At 38.2% G+C, this 26484-nt stretch overlaps 4 protein-coding genes and 1 long non-coding RNA gene across 7 annotated transcripts; 2 read left to right on the forward strand and 3 right to left on the reverse strand.

Annotated features, from left to right (window-relative positions):
• The first annotated feature begins 13 nt into the window (after nt 1-13).
• Nucleotides 14-3393, forward strand: ndufaf1 (NADH:ubiquinone oxidoreductase complex assembly factor 1). Its single transcript, XM_088002594.1, has 5 exons — nt 14-180; nt 1457-1986; nt 2088-2273; nt 2959-3033; nt 3115-3393. The coding sequence occupies exons 2-5, from the start codon at nt 1474-1476 to the stop codon at nt 3253-3255; spliced, it is 915 nt and encodes a 304-aa protein (XP_087858720.1). The 5' UTR covers nt 14-180; nt 1457-1473; the 3' UTR covers nt 3256-3393.
• Nucleotides 3394-3590: 197 nt separating this feature from the next.
• On the reverse strand, nt 3591-8899 carry nusap1 (nucleolar and spindle associated protein 1). 2 transcript variants are annotated; one of them, XM_014968821.2, is made up of 11 exons: nt 8681-8899; nt 8511-8570; nt 8257-8406; nt 8025-8172; nt 7770-7862; nt 7539-7651; nt 6434-6606; nt 6128-6291; nt 4852-4968; nt 4661-4766; nt 3591-4044 (listed from the first exon to the last, which is right to left on the reverse strand). In XM_014968821.2, exons 1-11 carry the CDS (start codon nt 8759-8761, stop codon nt 3957-3959), a joined length of 1293 nt encoding a protein of 430 aa, XP_014824307.2. In that variant the 5' UTR covers nt 8762-8899; the 3' UTR covers nt 3591-3956. The 2 variants fall into 2 exon arrangements, with proteins under 2 accessions (XP_014824307.2, XP_014824306.2); XM_014968820.2 differs by having other exon boundaries at nt 6434-6609; nt 8681-8898.
• Nucleotides 8900-9812: 913 nt separating this feature from the next.
• Nucleotides 9813-11787, forward strand: oip5 (opa interacting protein 5). 2 transcript variants are annotated; one of them, XM_088002593.1, is made up of 5 exons: nt 9813-10070; nt 10377-10443; nt 10922-11044; nt 11170-11251; nt 11498-11630. In XM_088002593.1, exons 1-5 carry the CDS (start codon nt 9899-9901, stop codon nt 11519-11521), a joined length of 468 nt encoding a protein of 155 aa, XP_087858719.1. In that variant the 5' UTR covers nt 9813-9898; the 3' UTR covers nt 11522-11630. The 2 variants fall into 2 exon arrangements, with proteins under 2 accessions (XP_087858719.1, XP_014824310.1); XM_014968824.2 differs by having other exon boundaries at nt 9816-10070; nt 11518-11787.
• A 922-nt stretch (nt 11788-12709) lies between these two features.
• On the reverse strand, nt 12710-18161 carry LOC106904479 (uncharacterized). The gene is made up of 2 exons (XR_001414921.2): nt 17576-18161; nt 12710-16807 (listed from the first exon to the last, which is right to left on the reverse strand). It is a non-coding gene; the product is annotated as an uncharacterized LOC106904479 (long non-coding RNA).
• A 688-nt stretch (nt 18162-18849) lies between these two features.
• Nucleotides 18850-25633, reverse strand: chp1 (calcineurin-like EF-hand protein 1). Its single transcript, XM_088002525.1, has 7 exons — nt 25252-25633; nt 24989-25061; nt 23929-24009; nt 22616-22743; nt 22420-22481; nt 20892-21014; nt 18850-20089 (listed from the first exon to the last, which is right to left on the reverse strand). Exons 1-7 carry the CDS (start codon nt 25316-25318, stop codon nt 20036-20038), a joined length of 588 nt encoding a protein of 195 aa, XP_087858651.1. The 5' UTR covers nt 25319-25633; the 3' UTR covers nt 18850-20035.
• Nucleotides 25634-26484: the final 851 nt, after the last annotated feature.

A 26484-nucleotide genomic window follows, 5' to 3' on the forward strand; every position in this document is an offset into this window, starting at 1 on the left:
GTATTCTGAACGTAGCTTTCCAGAATGTGCGCAGATGGCGTTTCCTGTGCGGACAGAGCCAACCTTGAATTTATTCGTGACTGTTGTAGCATTTAAATACCTGTATTGAATTGTTTTATTGTATTGTCTGTTCCATTCATGTAGTCGGCTTCTGGCTGGACCACTTACAACGCGGATAGAGTAAGCGAAAAATACATTTTCCTTCATACATGACAGGTTTGCAAATGTGTGAGTGTTCCAGGCAAAATACCGGTGGTGACCAGAAATTGAGTTTGCGTTGAGTTCAGATTGCTGTGAAGAGTGATCAGATGGCATGCATTTAATTACAAAGTTTATGAAAATTAACTTAGATGCAAACTTGCAATCAGTTAAACTATTTGAATTATCTTACATTTGTTTATTGCCAGTGTTATTTTGAACGGAATCAGAAGAGCAGGGCCGTTGCTTTAAATGAGAGAGTCGCTTGAATTCAATCTACTTTTGCTTAAAGATAGTCATATAAAAGGAAGCAATGCGCTGCTATTAATGTTTTGATTAAGGTCTAAGAAAATTGCGGCTTTTGAGATTGTTCATAATTTAGCTATTTGTTGAATAAACATTTGATTTGTCTGTGTAGACAAAAGCACAAAGTCGTGGTAATTTGATTCAGTCTAAAACCTAGTGACATTTTGCGTAAACTTTATGCATTTCTCAGTAAAACCTTTTGACGTATAAACGTTATCAATAGAAATATTAGAGGTTTACCTCGTTCTGTGTTGTAATGTAAAAAAAAACACTGGAATTGATGTGGAACATTTTATCAAACAGCAGATGCCTGGGATAACTTAGAATATTTGTGTGAAAAGAACACAAATAAAACATTAAGAAAGGATGTCACTTGATTCTAGTTTGTACATTATTACAACTTTGTACAACATTGATCTTTAGCTCCACATAAGAGCTGCTATGGTTAATCTCTGGCTTTTATATGCTTCATTTCTGTTTTTACTAACAAAAACCAGATAGAAGAAAAAGAGTGTCATGTGCAAAGCCATAGAAGCTGTGGAAAGTGTTTATTTAATTTACTATAAGAAATCAATCAATCAATCTTATTTGTATATCATATTTCAGCAACAAGGCAGTTCAAAATGCTTTACATCATAAAAACACAAAAAGTAAAGTCATAAAAATAACAGTCACCAATTGAGAAACCAGCAATAAACATACAAGAAAAGTAAATGTCACTATACAAATAGAAACGTACAAAATTTGTATTATTGTGCAAGTTAAGGCTTATATAATTAACTAGTTCAGATGAGACATAGACATGCCAATATCATTCTAATTTATACTTGCTAAATGCATAAAAATAAGAGCTAGTGCATATAAACTCGTACATATTTTGGGTCGATAAAATGTACTTCAAATCAGCTTTTCTTGGTTTAATGGAACCATTTCCTGTCATCTTTCCCAACAGACTCATCCAGATCGCACATGTCCCTGCCGAATATCTCCCGCGTCTCTGCGTCGGGGCTCTTGCGCTCCAGCCGTGACCTGCGCTGGCTCCTGCGCTCCGTCGCGCCTCTCGCTGCGCCCAGAAGAGCTTTGACCCAGATGGGCTACCGGCGGCCCGGCCAGCCCAGAGAGGATAGGCCCCCCTGGTGGAGGGTCAAGTTCGACCTCGCTAAGGGTTTGAAGGGCATGAAGAGGCACTTCAAGCTGCTGAAGGAGGAGTTCTTCGCCCCATTTGTTGGTCCGATGGGCAAACCCATCATGGAGCACATGCTGGAGCAGAACCAGGTGTTGTGGGAGTTCAGGGGCCCCCACAGCCTCCAGGAGTGGACGATTTCCTGCGACAGGGAGATTGGAGGCAAAAGCGAGATTTACCTGAAGGTCGGAAGGAACAATGAAAGCTGCCTTCTGTACGGGACGCTTTGCTCTGATCCTCCTAAAGACGGGGAAACGCGCTACAGTGGATACTGCACCATGCGCTCCAAGCAACCTCTGGTTGAGTGCTGCGTCTCCGTCTCTCAGTGTTTCAGATTATTTCATCGCTTCTAGGTCCACACGGGGATGAACCACAAGCTGAAACATTTCCTCTCCTCTAGGCTTCGTTTGACAGGAAGAAGTACCACGACTGGTCCAGCTTCAACACCCTCCACCTGCGTGTCCGGGGTGACGGCCGGCCCTGGATGATCAACATCGTACCAGAAACCTACTACACTCACCAGAAAGATGACATGTACAGCTACTTCCTGTACACCAGAGGAGGACCATACTGGCAAGATGTGAAAGTAAGGAGGACAAATAAAATGGAACATTTGAAGTCAGAGGTGCACAAAGTCTTTTTGCCACGAGGGCCAAAGTCGTTAAGTTGAAAGCACTTCGGGGCCACAAAAATTATTTTTAAGGGGTTATTGTGTGTTTTATAGTATAATCAAGGAAGTGTTACCTGCAGTTATTAAAATATTGCATGAGTCAAATATTACTTGAAAGAAATTTGACTTTGAAATGGAATGCCTTGAATTTGGGTCTCTGTCTCTTTAAGAAACTCCTGCCCCCCTGACGCTCCGCCTTCAGGAAGTTGCCATAACAACAAAAACACACTTTTTGTGCCTTTTTAAAAAATTTTATTTGCTCAATTCTAAACTAAAAATCTAAAATTGTATTTAAAGTAACAAAAAAATGGATCTGTATATCATTGTAGAAGCAAAGCTTAGAAAAGGTTTTTGTATGATCTTGATACTTGCATGTGATTATTTTTCACCGTTTACAAATCAACTTAAAACTGTTTGCATATTTCAACAAAACTGTGGTACTATCGATAATCAATTTCCTCTTGGTTGATGCAATCTACCAAGTACCCATTTCTAATTGTGCATAAAAGTATTAACAGCAGTTGAACTTGATATCCAAATATGGATTTTGGGAGGATTTTTATGATCTGGGCCAATCACTGAACCCGATTCTCCTTTCCAGATCCCGTTCTCCAAGTTCTTCCTGGCTCATCGGGGGAGGATACAAGATGACCAGCACCCGGTCTGGCTGGACAAGGTAGCTTCAACTTTAAAATGGTACAAGCTACATTTAATTTTTTTTTTTTTTTTTTTAATCTACGAATTCCTTTATTTACAGATTAATAGCATTGGATTTACTCTTGGAGACAAAGCAGATGGTCCCTTCCAGCTCGAAATCGATTTCATTGGTGTGTGCAAAGATTACGCACACACTGAGGACTTCGCATACGAGAAGTACAAGAGGAATCCTGAAGTTTGAGAGTTCCCGCAGTGCAGCATTCGAACAGGACATGAGGACTTGTGACAAGACTTTTGACTCGTTTTTTCTCCATCTGTACATTTAGAACAATGATCTTAGTAAAACAAACAAATATATAAAAATTTCACACCAGAAAAACCCAGGCTTTAAAAATCGTCATCCTTTTGTAAGCAGTTTTCAAAATAAGCCATAAATCTATAGCATATATATCTATCATTGTCAGCCTTTAAACACAGATGAATTGGAAAATATAAGTGTACAATATAGAAATCTTTTCCTACTCTACAGGAACCAGGATGTTCTTTAAAGAGGAATTATCACAAATATTAAAAAAATGTTTTTCTCCCCATGGAAATTTGGAATTTTATTACAAAATTCAATAATAAAACATCACAATTAAGAACAGGGTTTACATGTTAAGCATCTTTTTGATGTTTTTCTTCTGGGCCATTAAATGTTTTCCCCTCAGAAGAATGTAAAAAATAAAGCATATTAAAACTGTTGTTAAAAATTTACATAAACAAGAGTTTCTACTTGATAGAGAAAATTGCGGCATTAACAGAAATAAAGCTTTAAAGCAAATATCTCCACAAATAAAGCGGGTTGCAGGAAAACATGTGAGCTTTTCTACGACATCAAAATATTTACACTAAAATTCGTCACGCTTTCCCAACGGCCGTCATTTTGAAGAATAACCCCGTCTACATCATCACAAGCCCTCTCCTCGCCCCGAGCAGGTTTTCTTTTTTCTGCTTCCGGCTTTCCACTTGTTTGGTTCGCCGGTCCTCCCTAAAACAAGACAGATCATCAGCAGGAGGAGCTGGATGGACAGAGACTAAGCTTGCAATATTTGTTACATTTCCAGCTGCATGGGTTCGTGTCGAACAAGTCAAACCGTCTGAAAAATCTGTTCCCCTCCTCTCCTGTGGTGGCGCCGCAACAAGAACCGCTAAATAAAACGACATGTAAACCTCAGAAGAAGACCCCCCTTCACAAAATGTAAACAAAGCCCGATCTGCGTCAGATTTGAGCAGTTGTAGGATTTCTCTTTTGTCATTGGCAGAAGACCTCAAGCCACTTTGTCCCACTAGAGTCAAAACTTTCATTTGTTTTGGTTTTATTTTGTGAAGACGGAAGTTGCGTCAGACATGAATACATTAAATAATTCATATCTATGAGTTGTGCTCATGTCTTCGTAGGTTTTCGTGTCGTTTCCTTCAGTTCTTGGTGCAGCGCCGCCACAGGCGAGGAGGTGAACAGGTTTTTCAACTCGTTGGTATCATTTGACAGAGCAGTTGAAAATGTTAAAAAAACGTTGCTATTTTGGCCCCCCGTCATGCAGAGTCTACCAGACTATCAGGCGTGAAAACCCCATAAGATTTTTAAAGACTCCTTTAAGACTCACCTCGACTGGATTTTGGGCTGTTTGTAACCGTCTTTGCGAGGATTGGCGATCGCAGACTTGTTTCCAGCTGCGTTTTCCATGGCATCTCCGAAAGGTTTCAGTTTACCTATGAAGTATTTAGGCAATCAATAACATGTCTAGCATTAAATTGTCCTGTGCCGCATTCGCAGGCCTTGAGGAATGTTCAGTACCTTTATGGGGCTTATAGGTGAGGGGACGCGACAGACTCGCCTTCAGGTCGAAGGCAGGTTTCTTTTGGGTTCCAGGCGTTCCTAAAGCACTCGTGTTACCGGTGAAAATGAAGGGTCCTTTTATAGGAGGGAAGATAGATGCCTTTTTAAAATTCTGTAGACATCTACAAGTAAAGCTTCAAAATGTACAACAGCTTGAAATGGTTCATTATTTTTGTCACTCGTTTCAGACACAGCCTTTATTTTCTTTTCATTTTTTCTTTTTATCATCTGTCATGGCTGACAGATAAAAACTAGGAGTGTAAATTAGGGCTGCAACAATTTAGCAATATCTTCTGATGATTACTTGGATAAAGAAATTGGCACATTTCTCACTTAACTACTTAAGCCTTTTACTTTTTTTTAAATAAAGACATCTTATTGCCTAAAATGCAATAATGCAGTCTTCCTTTAGCGAATGCTTAATCATTTGTACCACAGGTTAAAACAAACAGTGTAGGGCTAATTTGTTGAATATTTTTTGATCAATCGATTAATAATTGAATAACAAAAGGTGCTTAGTGGGATTTTATTTTATTCTTTTTACAGAATTAGAACCAGGTGAAGCTAAATCTGCCACTTGAGTAGTTCTGGGTGGAACATATTTACACACATTGTGCTTGTTTTTATCTTGCATGCTATTCTTTCAGCAAATTGCATCTTTTTTAATCCGTATCCTCCAGTTAACATTTAATTGATTGCTAAATTAGTTGACAATTATTTCAATAATCAATTCTTGACAATTAATCTGATTAATCGTTTCAGCCCTGGTGTAAATCACCTGCTGCATTGCGACACATCGATTTGCTCAGATGACGATACAATGCTTGCCGATGTCACGACCTCAGCAGAAGCAGCTGATTGCCTCCGTGCCACGCTGCATGGATGCAGCGATTCAAGCAAAACGAGCCCCAACCGACTGAGGGCACAGAAATGTACACACTTTTTTAAAAGCCTGACATTTCTGTTGGAAATATCTTTTTATTGATGACATACGACATTCTTATTTTCCGAGACACGTCATTTTGAGCTTTCATCATCTACAAGCCACAGTCGCCAAAACTACAAGAAATACAGGTTTGAAATATTCCACTCTGTTTAAAAAATCTGTATAAATTGAGTTTCAATTTTTAAAATGAGTGCCAAATAAAAAAAACCCTACTTTTTCACAATACTCAAATTTTAGGAGGTCTACTTGTTTTTCCAGATCATCTGACGAAGTGAAATGTGGAGTTACCTGGAGTTTTCTGGGCAGATGAAGCTGAAGACTTGGCGACGGCCGGCTTTCCTGCATCTGCAGTCGGTTTTTGTGGGGTACTGGAGGCGACGCATGGCGACATCCGCGCTGGCGTCTTCACCAGGGACCTCTTGAACTCGTTATCGAGCGTGGCCTCCGAGAATCTAGAGAGATTTTTTACAGCACCGCATTAAGGATTGAATTAGATGAAATCGTTTTGAGTCACCGTCAGCTTTAATGCAAGTTAAATATACTTGGGTCTAATATATTTCTCCTTTGACCGGAGAAAGGTCAAAGGTGGCTCACCGGACATTGACCCTGCGGGCGGAAAGGACAGAGGGTCTGAACGGACCGTCTTCTTTTTGTGCGGGTTTTTTTGAAGGGATTTTGCTGGCCGAGAGCAAAGTGTGGCGACGCTTTTCCTCGGCCGGCGTCTTGTTGCTGGGGGCCGGGCTGAACATGGTGACACGAGCTGAATTCTTCTGCAGGACACAAACACGCCTATCAACAGAGCCACAAAGGGCCTCAGTAAACAGCGCTCTGCAGAACTAGTCATGACCCTTGACCTTTTGCACTTTGTTACCATGTTACACCCACAAACGTGTATTTTTCAGTGTGTTTCACTGGAACGGAGTTAGATGGAGAATATTGCATTTCTCTCAGTCTTTGAAACGATTAATCGTGATGAGTCGATTCTTGAACTAATCAGCAACTAACTGAGTAATCAATTAATTGTTAATTAGAGTATACAGACGGCCAAAAGCTGAAAAATATACTGGGAGCAATAATCAAGCCAAAACTGTAAAAATGTATACAAATTTTGCATTTAAGATAAAAACATTCATCTGTAAATGTGTTCTATTTAAAACCCAAGTGGCACTTGGTTCAAGTTCAAATGCTGCATAACTGCATCTTAGGCAACTAAATATATATATATTTTTTTGCTAAAAACAAAATTGAAGAATCCCCCCTCCCATTTTTTCATGCATTTCTAATATGTATAACAAAAAAGTGCAAAAGGCTAAATGAAAAATCTGCAGAATGTGCCAATTAGAAAAAAAAATCAGATTGATTAATCAATCATCAGAACAATCAATTACTAAAACAATAGTGAGTTGTGGCCATTGTTTCTCATTTGGAAACACTTTAAAGTATTTCTTCATTTAAAAGTTGTAATAGGTTTGACTGAGATCGAGTCACTCTGAACCAATTTCAATTGGTGGATTCTCCTTCCATGTGGAGCCACCAGAACACATAATCTCAATACATCAAAGTTTGTGGTTCTGATTCAACAAAACGGGAACATGTTCAATTGGTTTCACTTTATCCCCAGAGGTACTGTAGTGTGCATTCAGCATTTACACCCCAAATCTTCCATCTCAAAGCCGACCAATAGGATTTAATTAATCACCTTCAGGTCTTTGACTGGATTTTTGTAAGTCTCAATCTGCTTCGTCTTCCGCTGAACGTAGCAGTCAATGGACTCCATCTTGTTGAACTGGGCCTCATGGAGCTTTTTAAAGTCTGGTTTGGAAATCAAATTCACAACAGTTACCTTGAAGGGTTTGGAAGGAGCTATTGCTTCTCATTTGTCCACAAGAACAGTGAATTAGGGGAGGAGAAAACAAAAGAGAAAACTTACTAGGAGTTGTGGGCTTCAACAAAGTCTTGCTCTTCTGCTGGAGACCTTGGTAACGAGGGATCTTGCCGCCTTTTGCCACCTTCAGTGCCTTTTCTGTACGAGAACCAGACGATGGGAACATGGATTTATCATTCACCACTCAGACCCCATCAAGGGAAAAATACCTCATTCTGTGTCTCAGAAATCAAAACATCATTTTGGTTTATAATTTCTTTAGTCCATGTCTGGTTCCAAGTTTCTATAATCTTTACTGACCTGTTTCAGCTAGCACAGGAGCTTTAACCCCGGAGTCCGGCTGCAGCTGAGGCTCCGATTCATTCATCTCAGAATCTAGGTCCAGGGTCACCTTCCTTTTCTTTTTCTTCTCCCCTGAACTGCTGTAAGATTCAGCTGGGTCACCAGCCTAGAAAAGTGAGGGGGAAAAAAGTAAGGAAATTTAATAAAGAGAATAGAAATCTGAAAGCAAGTCACTGTTACAACCTAATACCTCAGCAGCGTCAGTGATCTTTCTCTTGGTGCATTTTCCTCTCCCCCGACGTGTGTTCACAAACACAGCCGGACTGGAGGCCTCTTTTTGGGAAGCATCATCTTTACTCTCCTGGCCGCTGTCTGAAGCTGCATTTTCATCTGCTCGGACCTTTAAAAAAATTACAGGAATAAACGTAATGGATTATCCCTAAAACGTGTTTGTGTGGGGATTGCTTGGATGGCATTACTGTAGTTTAATGTCGTGTTACCTACCTCGTCATTTTTCTTTTCTTTTTCATAGTGCTGCTTAATGGCTTTCAGGAGCTTATCGGCCTGTGTCGAAGAAAGGAATTAATTTTAAATGCACTTCACGTACAGTTTGTGTTAAAGTTAGCAAACATCTGCCGTTAGCATCGTCGGTCGGAGTAAACACGTCAATGTACCTTCATGTTTCCCTTCAGCCCCAGCTCCTTCGCGATGCTTCGCAGCTCCGCATATTTCATAGAATCCAAATCCATCTTCATCTGCTGCTTTTCGACGTCAAAATGCGCGTTAGTTCCCTTATTTATTTGGATGGACGTCTTTACACCGCTTTCTCCCAGATTCCTCGGCGCCCGACGGTTAAAATTGCCTCCGATTCAAAACACAGCCAAAGGAGCTATCCGATTGGCTCTCGCCGTTGACCGGATGCAATGCACAGCCAATCAGAGTCAACGTGGTTAAACTACGTCGTAAATTTGATTGACAAAGTGTGAAAGAAATACAATTATTCTACATTTTTAATTTTCAAATGAAATAGTCTCATTCAAAATGTATTTATTAAACTTTAGCTAATTTTACGTCAAATCCTACGTTATTTGTGTATATCATTTCATTTGAAAATTAAAAACATTATTACTGTTGTTTTAAGTTATGGTTTTTGTGGTGTAGCATCATAAAATTATTGATTAATGCTAATCGAATCTAGAGAAACGGCTCTGTTAACTAGAACAGCGTTAAACCTCATAGACATTAATACAGTTAACCACACTAACTTGAGTTAAAAATTAATGTGGACAACTAAAAAAAAACAATAATACCTTTCTGTAGCACAATATCATGTGATAAAATAATAAGAATTCAATTATTTCATGTTTCTTCTGTTTTTTGTGTGTTTTGTATTATTACTGACGTTGTTTTCTGATATTGAATCCAGGTGACATTATTCATGATATTATTGTAATTAATTATATAAAAATATATATGAATTTAATTCTGATTATTTTGGTCTTTCTCAACTCTTAAATACAAAAATATGATATAAAAATGTCATTTAAACGTTATTACTCTACACCCCAGGGATGGTATTTTTGATGTATTAACATACATGGACGTCTTTAGAACTAAAATATTGTTTACAGGACAGCAAGTTGTGACTGGAGATGAGTGTCTAGTTCAGAGTGTTAATTGTTTTTTAGGGTAAATCAAGACAAAATTCGTAGAATTCAGTGCATGAATGTATGAATAGAACAGTATCTTGATCCACCACATGGTGGCAGTGTTGTACCAAAGGCCTGTCACGGTCAAACCAATAGAGGATGTGACGTATTCTCTTTTCCTCTGTTAGTTCAAACACTGCAGCGCCGACCAGTCGCCGATTTTATGCTGTATAACTGGGTATAATGGAGTTTGACGAAAACCTCGTAGTAGAGAGAATCGATGATTTAAAGACGATTACAACATTGGAACCGGAACATTTAATGACTCTTCATTGTGTGCAATGCAACACGGTTCTGGCGGACTCTTTAGGGGTGTGCGGAGAGCTGAAATGCATGGACTGCGTCATGTGCATGCGTAGGTTTTGTTTACGTTTTGTTTGTATACAACGCAATTAGTTTCGAAGTTATTGTTGGTAAATTTGCTTGTGGAGAATCTGTTATCCTCCAAGATTAAACTATTGTTTATTGCTACGACTGCTATTATTTAATAAAACAAACAACAACAAACCCCCCCTCCTCCGAAATCGTGTTGCTAATGACAGTTTTTATCGCTCGACAGAATGTATCGCGTGATATTAAATAGCTTAGAAATTTTGATTAATTTGAGCTTATTTCCTTTCTGATTTATTTATACTTATATGTAAGTTTTTATCTCCCTCAGGAGTAACCAATGACGTGGTTGTGAGTGGCGCTCTGGAGTCAGTTCACAAAGGGGAAATGGCTAACTGGTGAGGACATAGTGACTTGCAATAAGTATTATTACACTGAAATGAAATTACACTTACGTGGACTTTGGTTAACTTTTTTTTTTAACTTATGAAGGTTATTAGTTAGTATCTAAGTAAAAACCGTTTAATTCAGATGGATACCAAATAATTCAGATTATTACAGATTTTATTCAAAAATTGAAAATGTAACATTTAATCCACTTTACAATTTAAGTTTTACTTGTAATTTGACAATATAAATATGTTAAAGAGGCTATCAATAGTCTTGCAAGGCATTTTATTTATGTTTTTGCTTTTGAACAAGTATTCATGTACCACTGCAGATATATATATATACACCTAGTTAAGTGAATCGCCATTTTGGATGAATCCTCTTCTGAACCCAGCCTCTCATCTTTAACCACATATGTAGGGTATTTCATAATTCTTTTTTCTTTTTTTTCCACTAAATTTCTTGTATTTTTCTGTTTCCTTTCAGCATTTGCTCCAATCTAAAATGCCGTTCGTGCAACAGTGTCGTGGGGAAACGCATTCACGCCGCTCCTTCGCATCTGGTCGCTACTCGCTCCGTCTTTCTCCTGAACAAAGCCAAAATGAGCTGGTGAGCAGCTCTGATTGGAACTGCATGTTGTGTCTAACTATCGAGCTTGTCACGTGAAGAGTGAATAACTATTTGTCATTATTTTAGCGAACATAATTAATAATAAAAAATATCTGTACCTGCAGTTACATTCTGGACAGCAGCTCAATGGTGAAGGCGTCCTCTCTCTCATTTGAACTGAAGCCTCTTCAGGAAACTGTAGATGAGGTGAGAAAAGCAAAAACCAACTGGGAACTCTAACATGCACTCTGTCTGGATTCCTTTTGCTGATTTCGCATTGATCTATTGTAGACCTTCCCGGATTGATTACAGTACATTAAATTAGTTCTTACAAACTCATTTCACCTGACAAAAGGTGACCGAAATGCAGCCTACGAATTACACTTGGAAAGTTAAGTGAAGGTGTGGTTTTAAATGAGACACTGCTTCATTTTTGGTAAAAACTTCCAGCAGCTCTGTCCTTTTCTCTGCAGGTAAGGCAGGAGTGTGAACAACAGCTGGACCTGATGGCACACACCTGCAGCCAACTGGCTGACATGAGCATGAACATCAGCAGTCGAAGCAAGAAGTGGTGTTCGTAAGATGTTTGGAGTTTGTGCTGTATGTGTGTGTGGACTGGTTCTGTCATTGATGCTGTAGCATTTAGCTTTATATATATTCTGGATGATGTAAGGCTTTACATGTTCTGTGTTCTTTTAAAGCTGATTTCATTGTATTAAACTGATAATCTTTTTTTAAACAAATTTTTCACACTCAAGTTCTGCTACACTTATTTGTACTTTTCTTTTTTACAATGATTTTGAGTTTGATATCCTGATTTCTTTTTCAAATATTGCATAGCTAGTAGTAATACGTTTGAAACTCCCTAAAATTAAGATTTTTTTTTTTTATTTCAAAAGCATAATCTCACCTTAAAGGCATAAAAAAGTCCAACCTTTATTTAAATACAGCAAGAGTGAAATAACACATGAAAAGAAAGGGGAAAAAAATATTTTAAGAAGTTTGCTGGGACCATTGTAAGAGAAACGGCATCACAGGCATTGGCCATGTGATGCTTTCCCATGTTTCAACCTCGGAAATTAATTTTTAAAAAATATATCTCCACCAATCCCTTTACTGTAAATGCAACAAACATTTTAAACTTCAGTTCCAAAATATACTCACTGTTAAACAACAGCAGCAAAAAGTGGCCTCTTCGTGTCCCCATAGCGACTATGATACAATATCTTTATCTGCCCTTTTTAAAACCTAGACACATGATGATCGCTAAACTTTTTTGAGTGCATAGACTATTTGAAAATTTAAATGTACTTCGTTTAATTTGGCCAGTAAAAAATGTGGAGTGAGCTGGAGATGGGTGCCAGGAATTTGGACCATCCTGGGAGTTCTGCAAGGGGGATTTTCAAAAAAGTTTGAACAATAAAGGTTGGATTTTTTTTTATTTTATTTTTTTAAAGTCTACTGGGTCACAAAGTAAATGTTAGCATTAAATATGGATACAAAGGTCCAGCTTTAGTTTATGAATCTGATTGAATGACTAAATAAAAAAAAATCTTTGGGATAATTAAATTTAAAATATAAGACTTGGAGTACTTTTTTGGCTTTAACTCAGTGTATCAAATATGTTTTGCTGCTCAATTTCAAAGCATAAAGGAAACAACACAATTCAATTGGCACCATGCTGCTGTTTATTGCTTAAATTTTTCTGATACAGATTTATTTATTTTTATTCATTTATTACAAAACCAGACAAGAGGCTCACACATATTAGGCATGCCCGTTTCCTCCCTCTGGAGTGCATAGTTCCTATACAGCCCACCATCTCAGTGGAAAAGTTGAGCAACAAAGTAATTTCAGGAATTTCACCAAGGCTTTCGTTGTTACGTTTTCCTCATGGGAACAAGAATTGCAGAGCTGTACTGTAGTGGTACTGCCAGATTGCATGTGACACAGGAAATAACACAGAAACTGACCAATTCCTTCTTTTAGTGCTGTTTTCTTTTCTATCTATATATATATATCGCAGTTAATCGATAAAACCGTCGGCGTTACCTTCAGTTGGATTAGAAAATCATAATACCCCCCACCCCCACTCCCTCTATACTTACACTCATTCACATTACAAGGTTAGGTTATTGCATGCAATACAATTCATTCGTTATTCTGCTAAATCATGCATATTTTTTTAAACCCACAAATTCATATCACCTGGACGTCTACTTGCTCATAAATTGGGATTATAAATCACCAGAAAGAACATTACAGGGTTGCCTGAACACAGCATTCAAGACGTGACGGTGACGAAGGGCGGTGCAAGTCGGAGAGAAAGTGCTTTTCACGCTAGCGTCGTTCGGCTAGTTCTTTTTGCTGCCGCGTTTATTCTTAAATCCAACTCGCAGACGAGGAGAGGGTCTCCGTGGATGCTACAAGAGTTCAAATTTAAAGCCTTTTTCGTGTTCAATAACGACTAAAACTAAATGAGGCTAAAAAAATAAAGATAAAAGGAAATGGGTGGCTAACATGTTGCTAGTTCAAAGGCATAGCAAGGGAAAGGGGGGATTTTCAATGAGATGTTAACACAGTCCTCTTAACACCAACTCCTGGAGCTATATTCATGCATTATTTCAGGTTATTGCTTCTAAAAAATCTAATTAAATACAATTATGTGGATTAAAATAGAACGCTCTGAATCCCAAAACTATGAGGTCACTTGTACAATTTCACAATGACGACTGTAACTGCATCACCTATCTAAGATGCCGAGTTGGGGATTTAAGGTCCTCCTCCCAAATCATTTATGTAAAGATTGTCCCATCTGAGACTAGGTTCTCAAAGAAATTTTTTTGGCTCTTATGTTAAAACTTTACAGACTACAATGTGGTTTAAAAAACAATACAAACATTAACATGTGTAGAGGTGCACCAACAGATCCGCTTTTGGAAAATCCAAACTCTTTCCAGTCAGCGAATTCGCCATAAGATACGTTTCCATTCCAGATGTGCTCAAAATTTTGTTGCTATTATGCTAATGAATTAAAAAAATGAATAAATTTTTTTTAAATTCATGAATTAAAAGAAAAAAGTTTACATTAAATATGATATGCAATTAATATCACGTGAATAAATTCATTGATCCAGTTGGTGATCACATGATGATCACCAACCGGTTGGTGATTTGAAGAAAGTATTTCCATTGCAGTTTTGCGAAATAAACCAATTTCTCTATGGCCAAAACGCCGCCTCATCCTAGAAACACAACGTTTTATTGAAAAACAAGAGCTTTTTCAAAAGTGCCGTGTTTCCATGAAGCAAATTTATTTTCAAAATGGCAAATAGCGCAATTATATGGTTCATGGAAATGCAGCCGTAGTCTGTGACTCATTCACTCATTCATAGTTTACAGCTCTCTAATGGCTGCAATCCGGCGAGAGACAGCCAGACTTCAGTGGAAAACAGGAATGCTGAACAGAGTAGAGCAAAGTTGCTGTCTTATCCTTTTGAGCTTTAAGCCTTAAGAGCTGACGTAAGAATCTACGCTCTGTGTAATACATACAATTAATGCTGTTTCTGTAATGCTAGCTGCGCTAACAATGATAAGAGCTAAAATAAGACATCCTTAAACTTCACTTTAAAATACTTGCAAACCCTATTCTACAGCGACTCCTCTTTCACAGACAATGTGACACTGCCACGGCTCTTACTATACACAATCAATCTCCAATCAAGACAGGAAGGCTAGAAATAAAATATTTTGAATGCCGTTATATTTTCTCATGTTACAGTTCAAGAGAAGTCATAAAAGATTGAAATCGATGTTGGCAGGTCAAAGACATACAAAAGCCATAATTGGTGCACCTCTTTGTAACGGTGTATCCCAACTGTGTCATGCTATATATTTCCTACTAGCATATACATGCCTTAAAACGGAGCTCAAGCACTAGATTTTAGGTTAGAGCATTATCTAAATTTGACGTACCTAGATGTTTTTTTTAAGTATGAGGCTAATGCTCCCTAGTTTTTACTGAAATGGACTCCACAGATTTGAGCTTCAGCTCGGCCTACAAATCGATACTCTTGATGAAGCAAGCATTACTACTGGTCATGCATGGCTACTATGATGTTTTTTGGCACCACAGTCCCGCTAAATAAGCTAACGCACATGAGTCTATACATATCTTAATGGAAGACATTGGTGATTTTGTTGCTTTCAAACAACTTGTCACTTGTTTTATACAATATACAGTTTGGTCAACAACATGACAGTTAAGATCAAATATTGCACAGATCCCGGTAAAGTGTAATTCTGTTGTTGTTGTTCTTGTTGTTTTCCCTAAAAATGTATATGGCAAAAATAAAAATAAAATAAAAAGGGGAAACCATTTATAAGCTGCAGGAAGTGTGAAGATGTAAACTCTTGACGCTACACAGACACGGCTAGGCATGAGCCGGATATTAGCATCAAGGTACGAAGTAGGGATGCACCGATGTGAACTTTTGGGCTGATGCCAATACCCGATCTTAATACTGCCATTTTGGCAGATAACTGATATTTACCGCCAACTTCACTCATTCTCTGCTTCGGCTAAACTTCCCACAATCCTGTGCTGTGTCACTATCACATGACCAATCTCCTCCCTCACCAGAAAAACGGCAACAAGATGGAAATAAATTTCGGTTGTTAACATCCACCCAGTTTTATTTATCAGACCGATACCTAGATGTTAAAAAATGACTATTGGCTGATACTGATGTTAGCGCCGATATATCGTGCATCCCTAGTACGAACATTTTAAAGACTGAATTTAAAAACCACTAAAATGCTTTTAATGAGATGCCAGAAAAAGAGCTCTAAACAGAGATTTCTAACCACACCCCTCCCCCACACGTTGCTGCACACTGTAAACTGGCAGGGGCTTTTCCCAATGTTTATTAGGAGTCCAAATTTAGCTGTATATTTTCAGCGACCTAAATATTTCTGGTAAAATAAAAGCAGTTGTCTCATAATACCCATTTTGGTTTCAGATTTTTATAGCAATACTGTGCCGTCTATAAAAACATACCAGCTCATGCCTAGGCAAGACGTTTAAGGAATCCTCCTAACAAAACTAATGCTGAATATAAGCAACAGCATATTTACCTTCTGCTCTTCTGCCAACTACCTGATATGGCAATACTGAAACATTGATGGACAGACAAAGATGACTGCTGTGGTGCTCCGTAACGCCATGCTTTGTTCAGAAAACGCTCCTCTCAATCCCCTTGGACTTACTGTGGCAATGAGGTAGTTGAAAAGAAAGGAAAATGAATCAACGAATCTTAATTTGTATCACAGGCGTTTGATCTTTGCTACAGTATGTTGTGTCTTTACTTTCTTCGGGAAAAAAAAAAACACATACAGTTTGCTCATTACCAAACCTCTTGTGCGGTTGAAAAGCAACTCTGTTTTCATAAGCATCAACTGGATTTCACCCGTTTCTTTAAGCAAATTAAACAGGTGTCAGTACACCAGGCTTTATGTCATAGTTTTCATCTCCGAGGTTGGACGACTTTAAATCTTTGTAAATCTGAAATGTTGCGAGCGGTCCTCACTGGTGATTAGGCTGCAGAAAGAGGTCAGGACAAATGGGAATGCTGTGGAAGAGAGAGAGATATCCAGTGTCCCAAAAAGCAACCCATAAAGAGGGTTAGCTTAGCTACAGTTCTCTTGGGCTCGGCAGAAGTGGAGGTTCTGGGTCTTCTCCCGGGACCGGCTCCATCTCTCTACCTGTAAACATTGGTTTCATTGGAAGAGAAAATGCAGTATTAAACTAACATCTTAAAATCTCCCAGTTAAATTATTTGCACAAAATCCACCCATTTGCAGAATTTTTGTAGTTTATGAACATTTTTAAACATTAAACATTTTTGAAAGAGCACAATGCTACTTGACACGTCATTGGCTGGCAAACCAGCCAATCCAGGAGCGTTCATTCATTTTCTTGGTGTTGATTGGCTGTTCTCCCAAGTGTGAATAAAACAGTCTGTGGATGTTAGCTTCTGTGGTAGTGATAAGAATAGTTCCAAAGTGTGCATTAATGGATATTAACCTAAATATGGTGCGAGTCCCAAATATTCACGGATTTCAGGTATTCCCAGGCCAAAATAATAATAATAATAACAATAATTATTAGTACAATTAATAATAATTTTCTAATTTGTTTATCATTCTAAATGTATGTCAGGTAACATTATGTATTTATAATAATTTCTTTAAGCATTATTCTGATAATATTGTGGTAACTATACTTACATATACAAATATATGATGCCCAGGGTGGCATTAATGCTGTAACCGCCACTGTATAAACGCAATATGATAAAGTAAATTGAGCTAATTTTAAAATGTAAATTAACACGCAAGTACTAATACTAAGTGGCTAAAACCTTAACTAATCAGCTGAATAATGAAACAGATTTCGCACTTAGAACTGAATAAATACATTTCGCAGAAGAAAAAAAAATCTTTCAAGGAATTGTTGACTGAAGCACTGACCTCAGTGTAAAATGATGTAGAAATATTTCCTCTGTTCCTCTGAGCTGCTGCCGCACACAATGGTAAACAAAAGCCGGGGGGATCCTTCCTCTGCGGTGACACATTATTAAGTGTCCTCTTCACCTGCAGGACTGCCAGCTTTATTTTCATAAGACGACTCGACAATTTTGTAGGAAAACTTCAAAGTTGCGGACCCTCTTCTCTCCTCTCCTGGACACGGCGAGGGGGAGAGAAGAAGGTCCTCTCCTTCCTTCACCCTCCGCTCCTACGCCATTTTTGCTCTGCTAGTACGAGCAAAAAAAAAAAAAAAAGAGTGCGACGATTGGACGGAAGGGTTGTCAGTCAAAGCTAAACCCCGCCCCGGAAACACACCTTTTTCTCTCGTCCTTTATCTTAATTAGGATTAGAGGTTGTTTATAATCACTGCAACGTTAAATGGTTACTTAGTTAAAATATATTCAGACGCAATTACAGTCGGTTGGCATAGAAACGCTAAAAATTGGCAAATTTCCTATTTACAGATATTAGTAGTAGTGTGTTTTTTTCAATATACAACAATGCAAACCCAAGCGGATAAAGCGGATTATAAAACACCAATTTCCACTACAGCAATCGAAATAATTACGACATTCTTTTTAAAAACTCTATGGGAGTCTTTAAACAGGAAAAAAAAGTCTGCTCAGACATTTAGCTTTTGGCAGTAAGCTAGCCAAAACTCAAATTTTGGCTAGCTTACTGTTTTACGAATTTAGACCCATTGGATCATCTAGTTCTAAATCCAAATTCAGGCTTTTGACGTGTGTTGGAGGAGGGAAACCTACAAAGGTTTTCATTACCGTGACAATGAGAGGGAGAACAACGCGTTCTGTAGTGAGTCACATAAGACAAACATAAGAGAAGCCAGTAGTTTCTGTAGAAGGAAATTGCATAAAGCAAATGTAGATTGACACAGAGTGAAACCATTGTTAAATTCCTTATTTGGGTGCAAAAACGTGACCAATAAAGTTTATCCTAATGCCATAATACATGGCATTGGTTCCCCAAATGCCATGTATTATCAGCTAGCAGGATATATGAGAAAAAAAAAAACTTGATTTGGATTTTTTTTTAAATATATTTTGACTAAAATGATAATTGATTTGATTTATTTTACAGAAAAGTCCAGGTAGATTTCCTTAAAATACTTTAATACTATAAATATCAGCTACTATATATTGGTTCCCCAAATGCCATGTATTATCAGCTAGTAAAGCAGCAAACTTCAACAACATGGATTTCATGGCACTTTTTATTCAAATCAAGTTCAATAATCACTTACATAGCTACAGAGAGACATCACATTATATATAACTTATGATCCCATAATGATTGATAAAAATAGTTGAGATGTTCTTCCTGCACTCCGTTACCGAGAAATGCAGAGATGAAACAGTCACACTGAAGCTTTAATGGCTCAGACAACTAAACTCTGGTTCATATTCATACTCCTGTACAGATTATTCACTCTTTGGCATCTAGAGCTAAACACAGAAATAAGTTAAAACAGACAATCAGCTTTTGTTTTTTCCCCCTACTAGCCACAATAGAAACAGATGAAAGTAACAGAAGAATGAAATGATATCTGTGTGGAGTCAGGCTGAATGAACTAGGTGATCCGCTCCACCGTAGATCCTAACATTCATTCCTAGGCTTTGATCAAGTCCTAATAGGATTTAATTTCAAAAAGAATCGCAAAAACTTTAGTTTTAAGAACTCTAAGTTTAGTCCACAGGAAAGCGACATAGTCAAGGCTACAGATTTGTGATTAGTGTTTAGTCATGGCACTTCAGTGAGTAAATCAACAATCAGTGGGGCTGGTCTCGCTTTGCTTCGGGGAATTGAATAATAAATTACAGTTTGCTCCACCACAGGCCGGAAGGAAGGAGTCATATAATCCTGACAGCGTTATAAGAAAAAAAACAACAAAAAAAAATGCTCATGAAATGGAATTACACATTTAACAATTTGCACTTGACCACATTATTTCTACAACGACGCATGAATTAAATATGGTTGTACTAGTAAACTTTGATTTAAACTTACTCACAGCGACAGCGAAGAGCTTTACCACAAAGAACAGCAGTGTTACCCACTAAGGCCCTTTAAAACGTCTCTAATAAATACCGGTGCATGATTAGGAAGGTGGACATTGTGACATTGCATAAAACAACTCAAGGCACGCAACCGTTTCTCCCCCCCCCTCCACTTTGTTCACGGAGCGGTGCAAGCGGCAGAATGTCAGGATCAGAGACGTCTGCCCGGTGTGAAACGGTGCGTACCTTGGATGTGGCCCTGAGACGGGCTGCGGAAAAGCAGGATGAAACTATGACCTGACAACAGCTGACCAGTCCCAGCTCTACTCATGATGCTCTACTCATGATGTGTGAAGGGAAACAAAAACAAACAAACAAAAAAGAAACTTTAGTGGAGGAACCGGATGCTCATTTTCTGTTCCACGTCCACCTTTTCCAAAACCTGTGAAAACAGACAGAACAGCATGTTAACGCACAAGAAATTATAGTCAAAGTTTACGTTTTAGCAGGTAACTGCATGTGTGCGAACAGCAATTTATAGCATTACAGTTCAAACAGTAAAATAAAAACAAAAATTGTGTTTTCACAATTCTTATTAATCATTAGCAGGCATATAAGGACTCAAAAAAAAGGCAATCTAGTGAAAACAGAGTAGCAATTGAGCCCAAACTGTAGAAGACGTATATAGACACATTTCACATTTAAGATAAAAACTCATTTGTCTGTCAACATGTTTTACACAAAAGTAAAAAAAAAATTCACCTGGTTCAAATTCCCCAAAGGAATTCGATGTTATTGTATTTTAAGCAATAAAATGTTTAGTTTCTTATTTAAATTGCCTTTTTTTTAAAGATATTAAATTATTTTGTTTATTTCCATTTTCTACTGCATTTTAATATTGTACAGAAAATGCTTAAGTACTTTAATGAAATTTCTTCAGAATTTACCAGTATTTTTAATCAATTAAGAAAAAAATTAATTAATCGATTAAACCCAATCAATTATTGATTAATCAATTACTAAAAATAATTGTTAGTTGCAGCCCTATTAAAAAGTGAAAATATTTTCTAATATAACCAGAAAAACGCTCAGCCAAGCACGGTAATGGCAGTATGGTCATTGGGTCTGTTTTGCATAAACAGGACCTGAGCAGGTTATGGTCATTCAGTTGACAATGACGGAGTCAATTTGAGAACAGAGCTGAATGTGACCTCGCAGTGGTCTAGTCAAAGCCCACAACTCACCTTCATAAATTCTTGAAAGGAAATACAGCTGTCTCCGTTGGTGTCGGCCTCCTGGATGGTCCTATCAGCAATGCTGCCGAGCTGGTCGTCCGAAATGTTTACGCCGACCATCATCCGAAGAACCTGAAACAAGCGACGTCGTCATGGTTACTGAATATGTTTAAAAAAAAAAAAAAAAAAAAAGCAACTGCTGAAGATGAAATAAGCGTTTACGCAGACAATACAGTGGTCAAAAGAAACTTAACGTTACACGGACGGCAGAAACGTGATCACTTGGAGGCGTTTTAGCTCTTTGGTGAATCAAAGTCAGTTTTTAGAGTTTATATATTTGGAGTCACATGTTTAGTCTGAATCAGCTGGGCCAGGTGGGGGGACTGTTTTGCACCAAACAAGGCCTGCGTCTGAGTCACTCAACCAGCAGCTTCCCGCCAATTACAGGTCGAGCAATGTCACCCAAACCGGAGCGGCTTCACGGAGAGACGACAAATAACACACAGGAAGCTCCGAGACGACAGAACGAAGAGCCTGCAGCTCAGGTGAGATATCAAATCAGCACAAGGCCAAAGTCTTTTCATCGACTCGGTTATTCGAGCCCCGTGCAGAACGCCTAGGAGCTGAAGTTGCATAACTGCGTCTCGTTGTTCTCTGACACCAGGCAGATTTGGGTTGGATTATTCAGGGTTCGCACAGTTTTCCCACAGTAAAAAAATCAAGCAAATTCAGGGGAAGTTTTCAAACTAGACAGTTTCAATTCACTATTGTATGATATCATTTATGACTGTTATTAATAATGTCTTATGACAGGACAAGGTAGCTGAAATGTAAGAATTTTGTGTTTTCAAATGTCTCTCATACGCCACACACCTGATTTGGTCCGAGAACAAAACACTAATTTAGCAAAAAAAAATCCTCCATTTTCAGTAACTTTAATGTTTAAATTGTAAGACGACATTTATTGTAATTACACAGATCAATAAGTCATTGAGCCATCAGAAATAATGAAAAACTAACACTCTGACATAACCCAACAAATCTGAAGGCAACTCAAATCCCTGGTCAAAATAAATGTTTAAACAAAATGTACAAAGAAAGTTACAAGAAATAAATCTCTAAAAAATATATCTGAGATTTTATCTGGCATTTAACAAGTAGAAGTTATTTTGGTGATTCTAACTTAGAAGAAAAATTCAGTCTGATTTATCTTCAGCCATTGAGACAAAAATTTTTTGTGTGTTTTTTAATTAAGTGAATGAATACATCTGGTTTTAACTGTAAATAACATTCAGCAACTATAAAGTTGTGCAGATAGAATAACAGGCACCTTGAAGGACTTTATACAGAAATCAAGAACTTTCCAAACCTTGAAAACATTTAACTGAAATTCAAGCATTTTAAAGGATTTCAAGCACCCAAATCCTAAACCCTGTTTATTTGTCTCTACGGGAAACAAGCTGATTGGATCTGACTGATTTCTGTAATGTCAAAAAAAAAAAAAGAGGAGGAAGTCGGAGCAAACCGACTCACTGACCTGCAGCAGCTCGTCCCGGGAGATCTTGTCGTCTCTGTCCAGGTCATACAGACGGAAAGCAACTGGGGGAAAAAAAAAACAACTTTTCTTTTTAAAAAAACAAAAACAAAGTGGTAACCCGCTGACCAAAACCCCTGTGAGTGTTCCCCATAACAGTCAGCAGCTCCACCCTAACGCGACCTCGGCGAACACTCACAGAGCAGCTTGTTTGTCCTGCTGTTGAGCGGCTCCGTGGCGGGCGGGTTCTTGTTCTTCTCGTTGTCCTCGATGGGTCTGAAGTGCGCCAAGGTGCGCATGAAGCCCTTGAAGTTCACCTGATCCTCCCTAGAAGACACAAACCCTCAGAGTCAGCAGTAATCCAACACCTGCGGTACGTTCTTCTTCTTCTTCAGCTTGAGCGAAAGCCAACAGTGCCAAACCTCCGAGAGGAAATCGAAGCCATATGAAACCATTAAAAGCCGCGTCTGGAATCCAAACGCCCACTCCTGAGACATTTAGGGATTTTAATGATATAGACAAAACATCTGGTTTTCCAGCCTTCCACTCTGATATAAATATATATATATAAAAGGATGAGGCTTATTTTAGGGATGGGAAATGTTCCTACACATTTTTAGGTCAAAGTCCTTTAATTTTACACAGCGCTCTGAACTTATGAGGCTAGTTCTGAAAGTAGAAAGCAAAACAAAAAAAAAGGTTTCTATACCTTTTTGTTACATTAGGAAGTAATAATAAAAATAATTTAAAAAACTAGGAGAAAAAATAAAACAAAGGGACAATCCTAAAGGATGAATTGATGGAATAACAAATGAAGTGATGGATGGACAAGGATGGAAAAAAACAGAAGGATAAACTAATGAATGGACAGAAAAATGGAATAAACAAATTGACAAATTAATGGATGGAGGGGAAAATAAACGGATGGACAAATGAATGAATGTAAGGAGGAATTGATGGATGGACGGACAAACAGAGGCAGATGGACGGATAAATTATTAAACTGCTGGGTGGATTAAATATTTAGACAAATGGCATAAAAAAAATAAAATTAAAAACGGAAAAAAAAAACATTCCTATATCCCATTTTCAGGATTTTCCCCAGTGTTTTATCAGCCTGGTGGGCCACCAGGCTTTACTTGTGCCCCCACCAGGTTTAGCATCGCTTATTTATTTAAGTATTTTAAAATGTTAGCATTTTTAAAGACTTTAAAGTTGGTGTTCTTTTACTAATCTTCCAGTCTTCAAATAACATGATCATATTTTCACATTTCTTGTCAACTTTAAACATTTTTTAACTCAAAAACAAGGCAGTTCGCTGGATGAACGACTGAACTAGAACCCAACCACCAAGCTTAGCAATGTTTCTGGGGAGAAACCTTGTATTTTCTTTCTTCAAACTCGAACCCAAACTTTTCCAAATGCCCCATCAACCCCATCGATCAATATTCCTCATGGACACGGCCTTCAAAGACAAAAGGCAGAGGGAAACAGCAAGTTAGAGAAACTTACCCTTCAGGAAAAAAGGCGTTGATGATTCTGTCCCCAAGAGGATTGATGGCCAACTCTGGGATCCTCTGGAAATCTTCTCGACTGTCGATATCAGAAAATACAATTAACTTCAAAGATGATCCCCTAACAGTCCGCTACAAGGAGATTTTAGCTTAGCAGAAAAATATACTTTAACCAAGTTTTTAAAACAAAATCACCCTCCACACCACCTCTCAGAGGACTGGGGTGGGTGGCTGGACGTAGACCTCTAGAGGTCATTATTATGGCAACTCTCAGACGATAAGGGAAAACTACAACAAACGAGGACAAGGAGCACCCGAGACGTGTTTTCTGTAAACAGAATGTCTTTCAGGAGACACGCTTCCAAGAAACTGCAGACACATTTCACCGTCCTTGAAGGGTTGACCTGCAAATGATTGTCTTAGTAAACCAAAGGGCCGTGTTAAACCAAGGTTCACACGAAAGTCTTTATTGCTCAATAATTATCTTGTATTCCATCACCTATCACCTTAAACTAGACCCAGTTACAGCACTTCCCTGAGATTCTTATTGATCTTCCACAAAGAATAATCCTCTACTTCTTTTATTCCATGTAGAGGCATTCCCCATTTATCAGTAGCAAAGTGATAAACACATTAAAAAAACATAAGATGCAACAATCAATAGGTCAGAGATTGGGAGAATCAACTGCTTAAAAATGTGTCCAAATAAGCAACTTTCACACATTTTTTTCTATAAAACGCATCAACCAACAGTGTGAACTTTAATGGACTTTTTATAGCAGGAAGTATTGGAAATTTGCGGATTATATTGTATCCCCCCCCCTCCCACTTAATTCTAAATTTTGACATCTAACAAAGAACTTAAAGCAACGAAAACAGATCTGAAATATAAACAGGAAATCAGATTCATCCAGGAAAATATGATCGATACTTCATATCGATCAATATAAAACATATAAAACAGCTGTAAGAACCGACTTTAATGTCTGATGTAAATCCTCCCAGCTGTCGCCTCCTTCAGAAACTGTTAGGTGACGCGTTTATGTGCAGCTGCTTACCTGAGTGTGCCGTTTTCTCCTTTATCCAGGCTGGTGAAGCGGCTGTACAGGCGGGTGATCTGGCTGTGGGAGACTGCAAACCAAACCATTTCAATGTTTTATAGACAGGACAGCAGAACATAACACACACACCTCTCCTAAATAAATACTTAATACAATTACACCACACTGACAGCGCCCAGGTAATCAACAAAATAGCACAGCAAACCTCCAGCTACACATACACAGTTCAATGTCAGTATTTATTTTATTTTTTAACTTACAGCCCGTTTCCTTCTTGATTTCTTCAATTTCTTCTTCTCTGAGTAACGTAGACGCTCTGGACCCCATGGCGAAACCTTAAAAAAACGACTTCAGTAGCTCCCAATATTGCACAACAGAACCAGCCGAGATACGTCGAGACTGAAAGTTAGCAAGCAAGCTAACCTTGCGGGCTGAACTTTAAAAAATGATACGGTTCGTTCAAACAGAGGTCAGAAGCGGAGTTTAGCCCAGGCGGTCGCTTGCTGCCTCTCTGTTGACACAACTCGACCGGTGACCTGCTTTCTGTTAAAGCTTTCTTGCAGTCGGTCCAGATTTCATGATGTTGAGGCGAGTTTCGGTCCGGCTAGCTTCCTGTCTAATGAGGTGGGCGGGAGCAAGCACAACCACGCCCTGACAGGATCTGTCCCATAGTCTATGATCTGTCCGTCTCGTCTCATTAGATTTAGGTAGCATAGCATTTTGCCTGCATGGAAAATAAATAAATAAATAAATGAATAAATAACAATTAAAAAAATAAAAAAATAATAATAATAATAATAATAAAGTTGGGAATGTGAGGTGGTCCACTTAAAAAATAACTGCATGGTTTGCGGTTAAGGCATTACGTGAAGAAAAAATAATTAATTACTAATTACTGAATTTATTTAATTAAGTTTTCAGCTGCAGAAAGTCAGTAAAACACACAGAAAAGAAAAACCTGGCTATCTGCGTGCCTGTACACGCGACTCATTTTGTTATTAATGACCACCAGGTCAGCTTGTTTTTGGAAAAGTTGAGTATGCAATAAAACATCTCGCCACATGATGTCGCACTTTCATTGTTTATGTTGCTTGTTCTCACAGGCGTCACGACGTGCACGTATTAAGCCGGTGTTATGCCCAGAAACGCATGCCTGCCCAAAATTGCATCCCCTCTCGCGGGAGCGCGCATCGCTCTAACGTCTCGCTTATTGACGAGAAACCGGACTGAAATATGACCGAAGAGGAAATTTTAAAGATATTTGTAACATTATCACGTTTCTTAACCATGTAATTCCTAAAATGGTTGATTTTATTTCGCAAATTACTTGAAATAAATACGGTTTTTACACCTTTATTGACACATATGAGTCGAACTTTTTTTCAGTACGTCTCTGTTGAAAACGTTCTCCGCAAATGGTTTGAAATTCTCTGCTTTGTTTTTAGATACCATAACAGCTTAAAAGCATTACAAAACAGAGGTCCAATATGTAG

Source organism: Poecilia mexicana, unplaced genomic scaffold, assembly GCF_051168715.1.
Source record: "Poecilia mexicana isolate PSO_F unplaced genomic scaffold, ASM5116871v1 scaffold_22, whole genome shotgun sequence".
In the NCBI taxonomy this organism is placed as follows: Eukaryota; Metazoa; Chordata; class Actinopteri; order Cyprinodontiformes; family Poeciliidae; genus Poecilia; species Poecilia mexicana.